The sequence below is a fragment of the Natator depressus genome, chromosome 12, assembly GCF_965152275.1.
Source record: "Natator depressus isolate rNatDep1 chromosome 12, rNatDep2.hap1, whole genome shotgun sequence".
In the NCBI taxonomy this organism is placed as follows: Eukaryota; Metazoa; Chordata; order Testudines; family Cheloniidae; genus Natator; species Natator depressus.
In genome coordinates, this window is record NC_134245.1 from 30,741,402 (window position 1) to 30,755,655 (window position 14,254).

The following is a 14,254-nucleotide window of genomic DNA, read 5'->3' on the forward strand; positions in this document are numbered from 1 at the left end:
CAGATGCTATTCAATGATCTTCCATTATTCCTGTTCCTGAGCTGGGCTTGCTGGAAGATGGTCAAAGAAAGACATGGTCTGAAAGCAGTGAGGGCTGTCCTTCCATGGGTTTAGCATTGGGGCCCGGGGGGCAGGAGCGCGCGAGTGACTGCTAGTCAAGAGTCCGTAGTGAGAAGTTTCTCCCAGGCAGGGGACAAACGTTTTTGTTGCAGTCTTGGCTACACGTTGTCGTGCTCGCTCCTCGGTTTCGTTGCTTGCTCACGCGCAGCTAACCCGGTGCATCTAGCAAACACCATGCTGGCTCAGTGACCCACCTACAGAAAGAGCCGGACGCTGCACGTTTGTCTTGCTTTGCTCTTTCAGGCACGCTTCGCTTCTGCAGCTTGACAAGCTGTCACAGCAATGGATGGTGGCTTGTTTCCCTGCTGACGCCGCTTTTGAAAATCACCTTGCGCCAAGCTCATCGCTTGGAGCTCAATCTGCGCCTGCGCCCCGGCGAGAGAACCAGGCTGGGATGGATGACGCCCGGGGTGGCAGAAGAAACTCACGCTGGGGGGCGGGTAATTGCTGGATCTACTTGGATCCTGCCATACTCTGACATGTGTTCTGCCCCCCCGCTACGAAGTTGTACCCTCAACATGGAGAATCTGCCCCTAAATCTGAGTACGAGTGATTAATTTGCGGTGGGAGGGTTCAAAAACCAACCAACAAACCGAAAAAGTTGTCGGAGCCCGCGGGCTCCAGGTGCTGTATGTGCGTTTTGGTGCTGCTACTCCGCCGCTTTGCGACCGGCGTCTAGATTGCGGAGTGCGCTCCTAGCTGCTAAACCTGGTGTCTCCGTTTAGACAGTGAAAATGTTGCAGGATCATGATGAAAACGTGTCTTCTCGTCGAGCAGAGTCCACAGAGCAGACCGGCGCTTTCCCAATGAGATTCGCCACTACAGGCTGCGGTACAGACTTCCCCCCTGAAGGAAGAGCAGCTTCGCTTGTGTGTTTTAGAGTGTATACTCTGGAGCCAACAATTGCCAGGGAGGAGCCAGATCCAGCCAGGGGCCGGGTCTGGTTTTTTTCAATGTTAATGTGCGGGGATGTGTCAGGGTCTAGAATTGGGGAGGGAGGGAGGGAGGAAGCGAGACTGTCTTTATTTAGATATTAGAAGGGGAGGGCTCGGCACCGAAACGCGGCAGCATCCCGCTACTGGCGCTGGTTTGCTTTTGCAGCCCTCCTGCTCCGGGACGCGTGGGGGTGAGGCTGGAGTTCCCTGGCGCCGCAGCAGCGGCCTGACTGGATCCTCTGGTTCTGACTGTACAGTTTCAGGGCTTGGCCCCCACAAACCGGCAGGCTCCGGGTCGATCCAGCCTGACTTTCCGCCAAAGCTCCCCGCCTACGCCAGGTCCCCCTGCCGCACTGAGAAACTGACCCCTTGGGGTAAGGCTACCACCCTGAGGTGGGACCCAAGGGAACTGGGTGGCACCGCCCCCATTGTTTATCCTGGCTGCCTAGTGGAGGAGGAGGGCCCTTGATTTCACCAGGGAACAGGAGTGGGGATAGTGCTGGGAGCCGCAGGGAATGAGGAGTAGAGGCGAACGGTGCAGCAGGGGGAGTGACCGGCGGGGCGCGGGTGCAGCAGGATCCGCCGCTGCCGGGGCGCGGGCGCCTGGGCTGGCGCTTCCCTGGAGCAGACGGGGGGAGCCGCTCCTCTGCCCGGCGCCGGGGTCCGCTGGCCAGGCGGCGAGCATGGAGGAGGCAGGCGGCCGCCTGGACGCGCAGTACGAGCGCCTGGCGCTGGACACGGCGCTGAGCACCCTGCTGGCCGTGCTCCTCTACGTGGCGGTGAAGGTGAGCGTGGACAGGCTCCGCCACTGGAGGGCGAGGGTCTCGGTGCTGATCGTGGGGGCTGGCCCCGCGGGGCTGACGGCCGCGCTGGTCGCTGTCCGCTCGGGCAAGGTGCTGAAGCTGACGCTGCTGGACGAGCGCTGCCGGGCAGCCCTGCTCTGCCGACCCCAGCAGATCGCCCTGCAGCCGCGCAGCGTCCGGTTCCTGCTGGCCCTGGGGGTGGATTTCGATAACATGGAGGGCTGCTGGGACAACGAGCACTTCTTTACCCGCATCGGCGTCTTCCAGGAGCACCTGCTGAGCATCCTGGAGCAGCAGAAGCACAGGCAGGGGATCCGGATCCTGCTGGGCACCAAGGCAAGTCCCCGGCTCGCTGCAGTCCGCGCCGCAGCGCCGAGTTACTGGCTCTGCCTGGGGACGAACTTCGGCTTGCCCCGTACGCCCCCTCCCCTCTGGCTCCTTAGGAGGGGAGGGGGGCTAGGGCCTGGCCCACTAGGCTCACTGGGACCTGTTTTTGCCAATGGGGTGCAGGACTGAGCCTCTGAGGGCTGGTGAGTAAACTTGTCCCCGCCGGCTTCCCCCCGCCGCCCCAACTTCCTTCAGAAAGGGCCCGATCCTTCGATTTGGTCCCACTGAACTGGGTGGGGGGGGCCAGCACCTTACCGGACTGGGCCCACGGCTTGGGGGAGGGACCTCCCCTGGAGTTCTGTGTCCCGGTCGTTAGGAAGGAACTGTGCAGCAGCCCCCCCCCGGCTAAGGAGGGAAGGGAGGGATAATCAGCAGGCTGCCTCCCTTTTTGGAGCAAAACACACGGAAAGAGGAAAAGGTAGAGAGGAAAGGTGTTCTGGGTGTGGAGTGCTACCTTCCTGTCTCTGAAGTGTGGGATGCCTTCTCTGGAAGAGGTCGTTGGGAAATGGTTCTGGCTCCTGTGCGCATTTTTTGGGGGGGGGGGGGGACAATGTTTTTTCTCAGAAGTTCACTTTGCAATGTTTTGAGCTTTTCATCATTTTATTTTCAAAAAAAATGTTGGTTTCCAAATATTTGCGAGGGGGGGGGGGTTGCTTGGGTTTTTGGAGGACAGGTTTTTGACAAAAAGAAAAGGAGTACTACAATCACTCCCCCCATATATTTTGTTAAATTGACTTTCGATGGGAATTTCTACTCAATTGAAACCCTTTTTCCATTTAAAGATGATTACTAGAGTAGGTCGAAAGTTTTTATTTGTTAAGCTTCGCGGGAGGTGTGGAGGGGGGTGGGTAGGGGCACCGGGTCCCCAGGAGGAGAAGGGGAAAGTAAATATTGTTGTCAGGACAGGATTACAACTAGCTTGTTGACAAAAATAAACAAGCTTAAAAATTAATTTTTCAGGATTAACTTTTTTTTAAAGTAGGACTTCTTCGATTTTGAATTACTGTAGTGTAACTGAGTTCAGGGCCGCCTTGTGCTCGGTGCTGTATATAATTAGAGTTTCTGCCCCAGTGAGCTTACAACTCAAACAGACAAAGGAAAGATGATATCCCCATTTTACAGATGAGGAACTGAGCTACAGAAAGATTAGTGAGTCGATGAGTGTCACACGTGGAGTTTGTGACAGAGCAGGAAATAGAAACCTACATCTTGTGGGTCCCAGCCCACAGCCTTAGCCATCAGACCATCCTTAGTGCTAGCCCTGTAATGTTTAGCCAGAACTGCAGTTAATGGAAAGTAACTGGCAATCTGAAACTTGTTCTGTATCTTCCTTTGTACAGTGAAAAATAGGTCAACATAATTTATTTTATTACAAGCAATCTTTATTTTTGCTATTATGTTATTTTTAGATTCCAGGCAGCATATGTTTTCTTGATTCCAGTGTAATGAGTCAGATGACATTATGTTAAGGGTTACATTGACACACTGCCATTTTATATTTACTTCAGCATGTATGAAATTAAGTTAGTGTACATTACAGGATTAATTTAGCCAATAATGAGTTGTTGTTGAACAGAGCTATAAATCTAACATACTGTTAAACTAATTACCATCTTATATATTTAGTAGCGTAATCTGTCTCCGCCAGCTAAAGTAAACAGAGTGGAAAAATATAAAGATTGAAGGCACTAAACAAACTGTAGCCAGCATCTAATTAAGCAGGGAACAGATATACTGAAGGGTGACCTCAGAAGGTTCAGTTTGGATGCGAGCATAATTTAGAAAGACTGTCCAGATTTAAAAATGGAACTAGCTTTGGTTAAATGCATCCTACCCAATTGAAGATTAAGATATTCAGCTCCAGGGACCTCAGTTCAAACAAGCTTGATCTCCTCTCTTATCCCCTGTGGACAAATACAACTAAACACATGCACAACCCACCACATACACTAGCAGAATTCAAGCATTAAGACATCTGTGCTGAAAGTGAGTCCTGGACATGAAATAGCAGGGAATGCTGATGGTCACAATTCTAATGCATTGACAGAGCTATGTGGGGAATGCTTGCATCGCACTAGCCTATCCAATATTTGCCTAGACTCTTATTAGTCCCTCACTAAGGCCTTGATCAAACAGAGTATTGAAACATGTGAGTAGTACCGCTGCATTCAGTGGTTGGCTCTCCATTGGGGGACTACCCATGTAAACTTAAGCAATTGCCTTGCTGGATCAAGTCCTGTACATTTGATACCAACCTCATTGAAATCAATCCAGTCTTTGGATCTGCCCCAATATTCCACAATTCCTATTTTGGAGAAATAATATCCTCCCCGTTCTTGTTCAATTATATTGACAGAGATGCAAAATTGTGAGCCACTTTCAAAACAGGGGAAAGTGTTCGTCTTGACATCTTTAAACATTGTCATTGTCAATTTCTTAACTTTTAACTTACTTTTGTGCTTCTTATAGGAACTGAAGTGACAGCTTTGTAAATTGAAATCCTCTAGTTAACCCAGAAGGGGGACAGTATTGGCAGTGCAAGCTTCCCCCATACAGCACTTCATCAATATGCTTTTGAACCTGCCTTGGATAGACCACCTGTAGGGATAAACGGTGTGACCAGGTAGAAAGGTGCTCCACAAGTCCCAGTGCATGAGAGGTTCCAGACTCCTGTCTGTCATATGGGTCATCAAATGCTATAAAGATGGAGAAGTAGCTGTGACACCAGCTAGCTAAGGGGAAGAGTATGTCTTCCCTTCCCAGCTGGCTAAGAAGTTGGACAGGTCTCTGGCCATTGGAACCTACTGTTCTGAGTGGCTTGTTTATGAATCAAAAGAAAGCCCTGAAAAAAGTGATTGAAACTGTCACTGGTGAGGCTATTATTCATCTTCTCTGGATAGGGGCTCTCCCACTAGTCTACAAGGGGCTATTTTATTCTCCTTGTCCATTCAAGCCTTGACCTTTATTAGACTGTAAACAAGGGTAACAATTGTGAAAGTGGCTTTGTGATATCAATACCTATCCAGGAACTGGGCTTGAGAACAAAATTTCTATCGGATTATGCTAAATTCAGCTCAGTAATGACTAGATATGAATATATCACATTACCAATCTCTCATCATCCAATCCAACTCATGATACATTATATAAACACATCTAATAATATTTTATGTCCGCACAGGGCTTTTCACTCTGTGACCTTATGAAAACAGAGTACAGATTGAAAAGAAAATTGGTCCAATCCTGGCTGGTATAAATCCGTGTAGTTCCACTGAAGTCAGCAGAACTATGCACCAGCTGAGGCTTTGATCCAGTATTGCATACTCTTTAATTTTAGAGTATTAACTCTTTGTTAATTTGCATATTAACGAACAGGAAGACTCTCTCGGTATTGGCTGTTTGTTTGTCGGACATGGGATAATTTCCAGCTAATGGGGACAAATTAAAGCATGATTAATGTTCCATTTCTTGCAGTATAACAGATGAGTTTGATTTCAAACATGACGTTTTCCAAATGATAGACCTGATCCTGTCTGGTACTGAGCAAATGCAACTCACATTGAAGTCAATGCCTCTCAATCAGGTCCTAATGTGTTGCTAGAATTCACAAGTTCTTTTGAAGACTTGGTTTAAGGAGTATCCCCAGCTGCCGGATGTGGTAGCCATCAAAGAGAGCATGACACTTATGTACTGAAGGGAGCAGGCACACTAAATCCATTCTCCAACATCCCTAGTAGTTGATCTATAGAATGGAATAAGCAGCAGTGCCGAAGAAATTATCTTTTGTTCTGAACACCAAATGTACATGTATGATACACATGTATTTTAAAAGTATAAAGGGTAGCCTACAGGGAAAGGAGGCTGGGAAAGTAAACACTTCCTTGGAGTACTTCCTTGATAAGAAGAGTGAGGTAAGGCCTCCAAGTGTTTTGTTTTTATATGCCACAATAGACTGGCTCCAACCTACCTCAAGGACTCCTCCTTTCTTCACATCCTTCCTTTCTTTTCATCTAGCACTGAGTTCCTCAACCATTCTTCTGCACAATGTGGCCTCTTTGGAACCAAGAGTCTTCTCTTGTTCAATTCCTTTTGTCTCAAATAGCCTCCCAATATCATTGACTTTATGTCACTGAAACTCACAGATTGGGGGGGAACCCCAGCCTCTTGTACATCTCTCCCTCTCCCTTGCTGTTACTTCTTTGTGGAATTGTACTAATTACTCTTAGAGCCTTCTGGCATCTGTACGGGAAAAAAAAAGGCATACATATCACTATTGTACCAATATAACAAACCCTGGCCACAGACATACATGCAGGGAAGAACCCAGGCCCTTTAGCATCAAACACAAGTCTCTACCTCTTGAATAAAAGGAGAACACCTTTAGGTGTGAGGAAGAAACACCTGGGTTGGGAGGATGGTGTATTACATGTGCTCAGGTTTCAGAGTAACAGCCGTGTTAGTCTGTATTCGCAAAAAGAAAAGGAGTACTTGTGGCACCTTAGAGACTAACCAATTTATTTGAGCATAAGCTTTCGTGAGCTACAGCTTCATGCATCCGATGAAGTGAGCTGTAGCTCACAAAAGCTTATGCTCAAATAAATTGGTTAGTCTCTAAGGTGCCACAAGTACTCCTTTTCTTTTTACATGTGCTCAGTTGGTTTTGGAAGCTAATTCCTATTGCTGGAAAACTTCTTCATGATGAAATTCAGCACATAGACAAAATTTTAGCTAAGAAATTTTATAGTCTGAAATAGTCTGGCATGTATTTAGATTGATCTTGCACTCTTGGTCATTTTATACTATTAGTTTTTTGGAGAGGCAACATGGCCAGTGATTACAGAACTGAAGTGGGATCCAAGAGACCTGTAGTCTATTCTTGGCTTTGCCAGTGACCTGCTATGTGATTTGGGGCAAGTCGCTTTCCCTCTTTGAGTCTCTTGCTGTGTTTGTATAGTGGGTAGCACAATGGGGCCTCTAGGCATGTCCATAATACTATCGTTTCTAATAATATGTTTATAATGTTTTATCTTTATGAGTGGGGTAGAGAAGTAGAAGGAAAAAAAGCAAACTTCCAGCCCTGATGCAAATTTATATGTATCATGCATAAGGTTAAGATTTTGTCACGGTTATTTTTAGTAAAAAATCAGACAGGTTGCGGGCAATAAACAAAAATTCGCAGAAGCCTGCAACCTGTCCATGAATTTTACTAAAAATAACAGTGGGGAGGAGAGAGGGCTGACTACAAGGGAGACAGAAGACTGACACCCCCACCCCCCTAAGGGGGGGGCACCAGCACTTGCCACAGCTGTAGTGGTGGGGTCTAAAGCTGAAGAAGTCATGGAGGTTTGTTAAAATCACAAAATCTGTGACCTCCATGACTAAATCGTATCCTTAATTGTGCCTAGTGCTGCAAAGGTAGACATTGAGAGTAAAATGTTGCTTCATAATTCAGAGCAGAAACAAAGCTAATGGGAAAATTTAAGGTTATATAAGCAATAACTGCATAGCAGCAGCAGTAGTGGTAGGCAATAAATGTCTCCAACTCCGAAAAACCAAAGATACAGGCTCCAGTTTTACAATCTTCTGAGATGTTTATTCATGGGTGACTGCCTCTGTTGCTCTAGAGTTGTTGGTTTTATTTGACCATTTTCGTAGTTAATTTAAATAGATCATTTTAAATGTGAGCTTTATGGTGAACAAAAGGTCATATATGGCAAACACAAAGATAAGACCACTGGGTTAATAACCAAGAACAGTCAAGCAAACAAAGATTCTTTTGCTACTTTCATCTTATCTGATTTGAAATTATGTATAGAGATATATCAGATCTAACTAGTGAAAGCAAGTACCAGTACTATATAATTAAGCAACAGTTCAAGCCAAACTGGCATTTCCAGTTAAGTTTGTTTGCACCCTCACCAATAAAAAGCAAGGCCAAACCATATGAGTGTGTCAGCGAACTAGATGTAAGTGGGTTTATTGTTCTGAAAACTCTAACATAAAATATACAATAATTATAAGATAGTGCTCATTGTCATAAGCTTTACGCAAGCCAGAATGCAAAATGGGGGTGGGAAGGAGGTAGACGGGGGAACCTAAACAAAATTAATAAAATCCCTGAAAACCCTACCAAAACAAGATACAACACTGCACATGCTTCTCCCTCTAAGGAGGGGATGAGAGGACAAACACATGATATATGTTGTTCATAAGAACGGCCATACTGGGTCAGACCAAAGGTCCAGTATACTGTCTTCCAACAGTGGCCAATGCCAGGTGCCCCAGAGGGAATGAACAGAACAGGTCATCATCAAGTGATCTGTCCCCTGTTGCCCATTCCCAGCTTCTGGCAAACAGAGGCTAGGGACACCATGACTTCCCATCCTGGCTAATAGTCTTGAACCCTGTTTATAGTCTTGGCCTACACAACATCCTCTGGCAAAGAGTTCCACAGATTGACTGTGTGTTGTGTGGAAAAAAAATACATCCTTTTGTTTGTTTTAAACATGCTGCCTATTATTGTGGCTTAATGTGCTACTGGAAGGTGATGACTGCAGTATAGGAACCTACAGAGAATAGACTACTTATACAGATGGGTGGTCACTAGAATGAATAGGGGTTACACAATCTAGCCCTATGTGAACACAAAGGTGTGATGCAGCAGTATAAGTATTAAATAATGGATGGGCTAAAATATAGAAACAAAAGTAAAGTGGTTGAATATGTCCACTTTTGGGGTCAAATTTGTGTGGTGAACTCCAGGGATTCTGGAGTTATGCCAAGGCTGAATGTTTCCCCATTATATTGGGCACGTTCCCCCATTTTATTCATGATTATGCATTAAAGTGTAAATCAGAATCAGTTCTGTAAGTTCTATTGGTGTAAATTGGTTATGTTGATTTTACACCAGCAGAGGATCTGGCTAAGAGGTGTGAAGGCCGGAAGTGATTGCTCTGAGCTAATCCGAACTCCTGCATAACCCTAGGCTATTTTTACCTCCGTTCCGCTCTCACTTGTGAATTTATAAATCTTTCAAAATTTTTTACGGGTTTTTTTTTTGTCTTTCATTTCATAACATTCTAAAAAATTTTTTTTCTGTTATTTCTTTAAAGCACAAGCTAAGAGTTTCAAATAACAGTTTCAACTGATAGGTACAATTGTTAATGCTATTAAATCGGATATTGCCACAGCTACCTTATATCGAAGTTTAGTCAGATATTTCATATATGAACATCAATACAGAATTGCTTAGCAATTTCAGGTGAACTAGAGCAGTGAGTGCTCAGAAATACTGGCAAAACCATCAGACGCATTAATTCTATCATTTAGAGTGTACTTTTCCATTTACAATATATGTTTGAGAATATTGTTTGGGAACAACTGTTGTGGCTGTGTTTGATCATTATGAAATTTGTTTGAAGGACAGTTCTAAAAACCCCTTAGGCCACAATACTGTGTTTTACTGTAACAGGTCGACATACAACATTCATGGTCAACTCTCCTTTTCTTTCAGTTCTCAGATGACTTTATAAGGAAGAGTTTAGCCTCTGAGTGGCCAAAAATAATTGTGATAGCAGATGGATCCTGTGGAGAATCAAGCTCAGTTCTCGGAATCAGTCCAGATTACATTGTGGAATCCTGTAATGCTTATGGAGCAAATGCAGCTATTGAGAGGCCTGATCAGAGGCAGGTAATGAGAAGAACACTCTTTGCTATCAATTGTTTACTCCCATCTGCTGTATGATGCTCTATACTATAGAAATAAATAGGGGATTTAAGGGCTTTTATGCTGCCATTTGACATTTCCTTACTTTTCTAGAGTTTGCTTGCAAAGTATTTTTCCCACTGAGTTAAATAGGTCACACTTTTTATATTCTGGGATATATTTTAAAAGGCTTTATAAAGGGTGAATAAATAATTGATAGATGTTCTAAACATGTTACAGACACATGAGGAGTATGTGTTGTAGATCGGTTGAAGGTCTTACGGTTATAAGCAACTTACTGACCAGTTGGGCCCTGTAACAATTGAATAACCATGTATTAAAACATGTATATTAATCAATACATAACTTATGTAAGGTTATGAATGTTACATAACGGATAACATGTTTTTGCTATTCTTTTGTTGCCTGAGTTCAAACTAATTTGTTCTCAATATTAAGAAAAATAAACAACCCCAACAGCTTCATATTCAACTTTCTTGGCAAATACAGTAAGTAGGGCTGAACAAGATTACATAAAGGAACAGCTGATTAGAGAAAATGATTACCATGTGCAGTGGATCGTTTGACTGCTAGAATATTAAGGGAAGATGACAAGAATAGACGCATTGCACACTATGCCAGTTGCCTTTTCCATGCATTGCTTATTAGTATTGCTGTGTTAATCCCGTCATCCTTTGAGAGGAAAGAAACAAGCAGTGGATGAATAGGAAGGGAAATGTCAAGCTTTATGCAAGGCTCAGGAGATGGTGTTCATTTATCCAGGGACAAAGACTCTGAGAAGAGAGCTCATAGGTAGGCTGGGCATAATTCAATTTTTTTATAATTGCAATAAATACCAATGTTTGTTTTTAAGCATTTTTTAAATTTCTATCTATATACATTTCACAGTTGTGGGAAATTCTGGTGGGCTCAAACAATCTGGGGAGTGAAACCATTTTATTGACATCGAGAGTCAAAAAAATAAAGCTTTATAACTATAAAAACACAAATTGTCAACCTCACGTGTCAAACAATACAAGGTACTGTAAACATCCTTAAATCAAACTTTAAGTTCTCAAGCAGCATTATTTTTACTCTGCCTATCTGTAAACTTCAATTATTATCGATGGAAATATTTTTTCAGCGGTTTGTGTGTTTTGGTGAAATCGACATTTACCAACTAACAAAAATAGAATCCTTCCAAGCGCACTCATAAATCACAAGAACTTTAACCCTCACAGGCACTTTTTTTTGTTGTTGTTCTTCCATTACCTTACAAATATTGCATGGGCCTGATTTTCAGATTGCCAAGTGCCCATTGACTTTGAATAGAATTTGCAGTGCTTAGCATCTCTGGAAATCAGGCTGCATGTCTGCAGAAATAACTAGCATTCTAAGCATACTACCAAAATGTCTCTGGGCTGCTCCCAATGCTTCTGGAATGTTTTAGTACCAAAAAAGAAGCCAAGGGGGGACTCTAAGTTAACCTATTTGTTCGCATTAGGGTAGCATCTGCAAAGTGGTCCTCACACAAACTGCCCCAAAGAGCATACAGTTTTTTTAAGTTAATTGCAGTTAACTTGCGTGATTGATCGACAGCCCTAATTTAATCTTTAGGTAACAGATTCCTGTCCAATACAATTGGTAGTGACTGGAAGCCATTATTGTTTGTTGCATCTGACTTGTTGGCTTGTGAAATGAGTTTTGGCCCAGACCTGCACTCATTTACACACTCATTTAAGAACATGAGCAGTCCATTGACATCCTCTGCACTTCCTATTCTGCACCCCTGTCACCAGCTCTAGACATCAGTAGAGAACTATAGACTGGAGGGAAGGATTTGGCCTCAAGCCTTTTTCCATCTTTCTTTTTGGTGAGGAAGGGAGAGTTTTATGGTGATAATTCATGTGTAAGACAAGGGCTGAGAAGATATAGAAAAATACCTAGCAACATGAGCAATGTCATGATGAGAAATAAAGAAGCGATTTTACCCAACATCAGCAACTAGTGGACAGTTAGGATAAGAAAAATAAGTCTTTAGTAGTGAAGTATTTAAATAATTTTCCACAGGAGTAGAAAATAAATCCCTATGGAGACTCTTACTGCTTATTGCTAGTTTAAATATGGTTATCTATAATGTTTCTGTAGTGCTAGAGTGGGGCAGACCTTTATAGGGGTGTCCAGGAGAGGGTGGAACATACAGGGAGGCTCCCATCTGGATTTCTCCCCAGAGCCCCAAAGGGGCTGAAAGAAAGCCATGCCGTGGTCCCCAGTTCTCCTCTCACTAGCCCATGCCACACTGGGTTTGGCCACACTGAGATGGCGCAGACTACATCAGCCTTTACTTACCCACCTTAACAAATACTCTACACTTGTGAGTAAAGGCTGAAGAATCTGGTGCTGTAGTAGCAAGCTGAAATATATGGAACAAAGACTGGCTATTTGACAAAACTGGCTCCATCGAACTATCTCAAGTTACAATAGTCTCAACACAAGGAGAACTTATTTTTTCTTTGCATTATTATGTGGGACAAATTGTGATGTATCTGGGTCCTGCAGATCAATGGATTTGTCTTTGAATGTGAAAATAATTTCCTGTACATGTATAGTATAAGATGTGACTGTTTGTAATTTACGATTGACACAAGTCACGTTGGAATTTTGTGGTCTCTCTTCCCCCCTTCCCCCCCCAGCAAAAGTGCCTAGGCAGCTTCAAATAACTGTCTGCCTTATAAATTATAAACCTGTTCAGTTAATTAAAAGTTACAATTAACTCTGCATTTTATGTGATGTCCAGAGAGATTTTTCCTTTTCTGAGGCAGTTAATTTCTAATAACACACAAGGCCCACCCCCGCAGCATTACTGAAAAATTCTCTAATAATAATTTGCCCTTATGCATTCACAAAAGAATAAAGTATCATTATCCCCATTAACAGATGGGGAAACTGAGGCACAGAGGGGTTTAGTGGCCTGCACAAGATCACACAACAAGGCAATGTCAGAATCAAAAGTAGAATAAAGTTCCTTGATCTCATGACTGAACCAGTGCCCAGTCCACCAGACTATGCTGTGTTCCTATGGAAAAGGCAGTTTGCTTTTAGTGTTCTTAGTGTAAGTTCATTGTGCTGAAAACACAATATACTAGTATCCCAGAGGTGTTCTTTTCTCAGCCTTCAGCATGAAGAAAAACCATCTAGCACAACATTGGAAGGAAATGAAATGGCAATGCATGGGGTAACTTTCTGAATTCTTCTTATCTGGAAACAAAACCTCACTCTCTAAATATTTAATTCATTGCAAGGCATCCCATGTGAGGGTCATCAGGTAGAATCTGTGAAATGAATACATTAGTTAGATTAGCCCTTAATTATATTCTCCCCCCCTCTTTTTTTTTTTTTTTTTTTGCACTTTTATAGGTGCCAACTCCAGAGATCCGTGCTCACAGTCTATATTTTGATCTCTCTGCTTATGGAATGGATATATCTTCCACGGGTAAGGAATCTCTGAAGCCAGGATTTCATCTGAAAATCTATGGGACATTCCGTAATCGATACATGGCTTTGGCATGTCCAGCTTCTGATTCCAAAGTTGTTAGATTCCTACGGCATACTCTCAATTCCTCAGTGAGTATTCAGAACTATCGCTTTTCAAAGGTCAGGAAACTCTCTTTGAGAAGAGTATTATGTTACAATGTTTTTAAATTTGGTAACACCGAGCAAAATTATGCAGCCCTTTATTCAAGTAAAACTTTCATTTATGTCAACTGGAGTTTTGTTCAGTTGCAGAAAATTGGCCCAAATATATATGATTGGAGGCACACGTTCTTGGTTTGAGCCACTATGTAAAGAGTTGAGGTTCCTGTCGCAATGACTGGACACTCAGTTAAAGCGGCATCTTTCTCATGAGCAATATGGGAAACAATCTCTACCTGGGTACCTAAGGTATGTCTACACTACAGCTGGGAATGTGCCTCCTAGCCCAGGTAGACAGACACATGATAGCTCTGCTCTAGCAAGCCAAAAATAGCAGTGTGAACATTGTGACATGGGCTAGCCACCTGAATAAGGACCCAGGGGAGCAGGCTGGCTTGTACTCTAAAGGCTAGCTTGCAGCAACGCCTGCATCGCAGCGTCCATACTGCTAGCTCAAGTAGAGTTAGTGTGTCTGTCTACGTGGGCTGGGAGGCATGGTCCCAGCTGCAGTGTAGATATACCCTAAGTCAGCTAAGGTTCAGGATCCATCAGAGCTGCTTCTCTTTAAGGCCGTGAGAGACTGTAGCTCTTCAGAAATATTCAATGTTTTT

The 14,254-nt window shown here is 43.6% G+C and overlaps 1 protein-coding gene across 1 annotated transcript in view; it reads left to right on the forward strand.

Moving 5' to 3' along the window:
• Window positions 1-1,138: 1,138 nt before the first annotated feature.
• Window positions 1,139-14,254, forward strand: part of LOC141996627 (uncharacterized) — a 30,247-nt gene continuing 17,131 nt past the window's right edge. Inside the window, exons 1-3 of the mRNA XM_074968809.1 lie at window positions 1,139-2,194; window positions 9,759-9,935; window positions 13,368-13,574. Coding sequence (XP_074824910.1) covers window positions 1,571-2,194; window positions 9,759-9,935; window positions 13,368-13,574 — 1,008 coding nt within the window. The 5' untranslated portion in view covers window positions 1,139-1,570. The remainder of the gene's footprint in view (window positions 2,195-9,758; window positions 9,936-13,367; window positions 13,575-14,254) is intronic.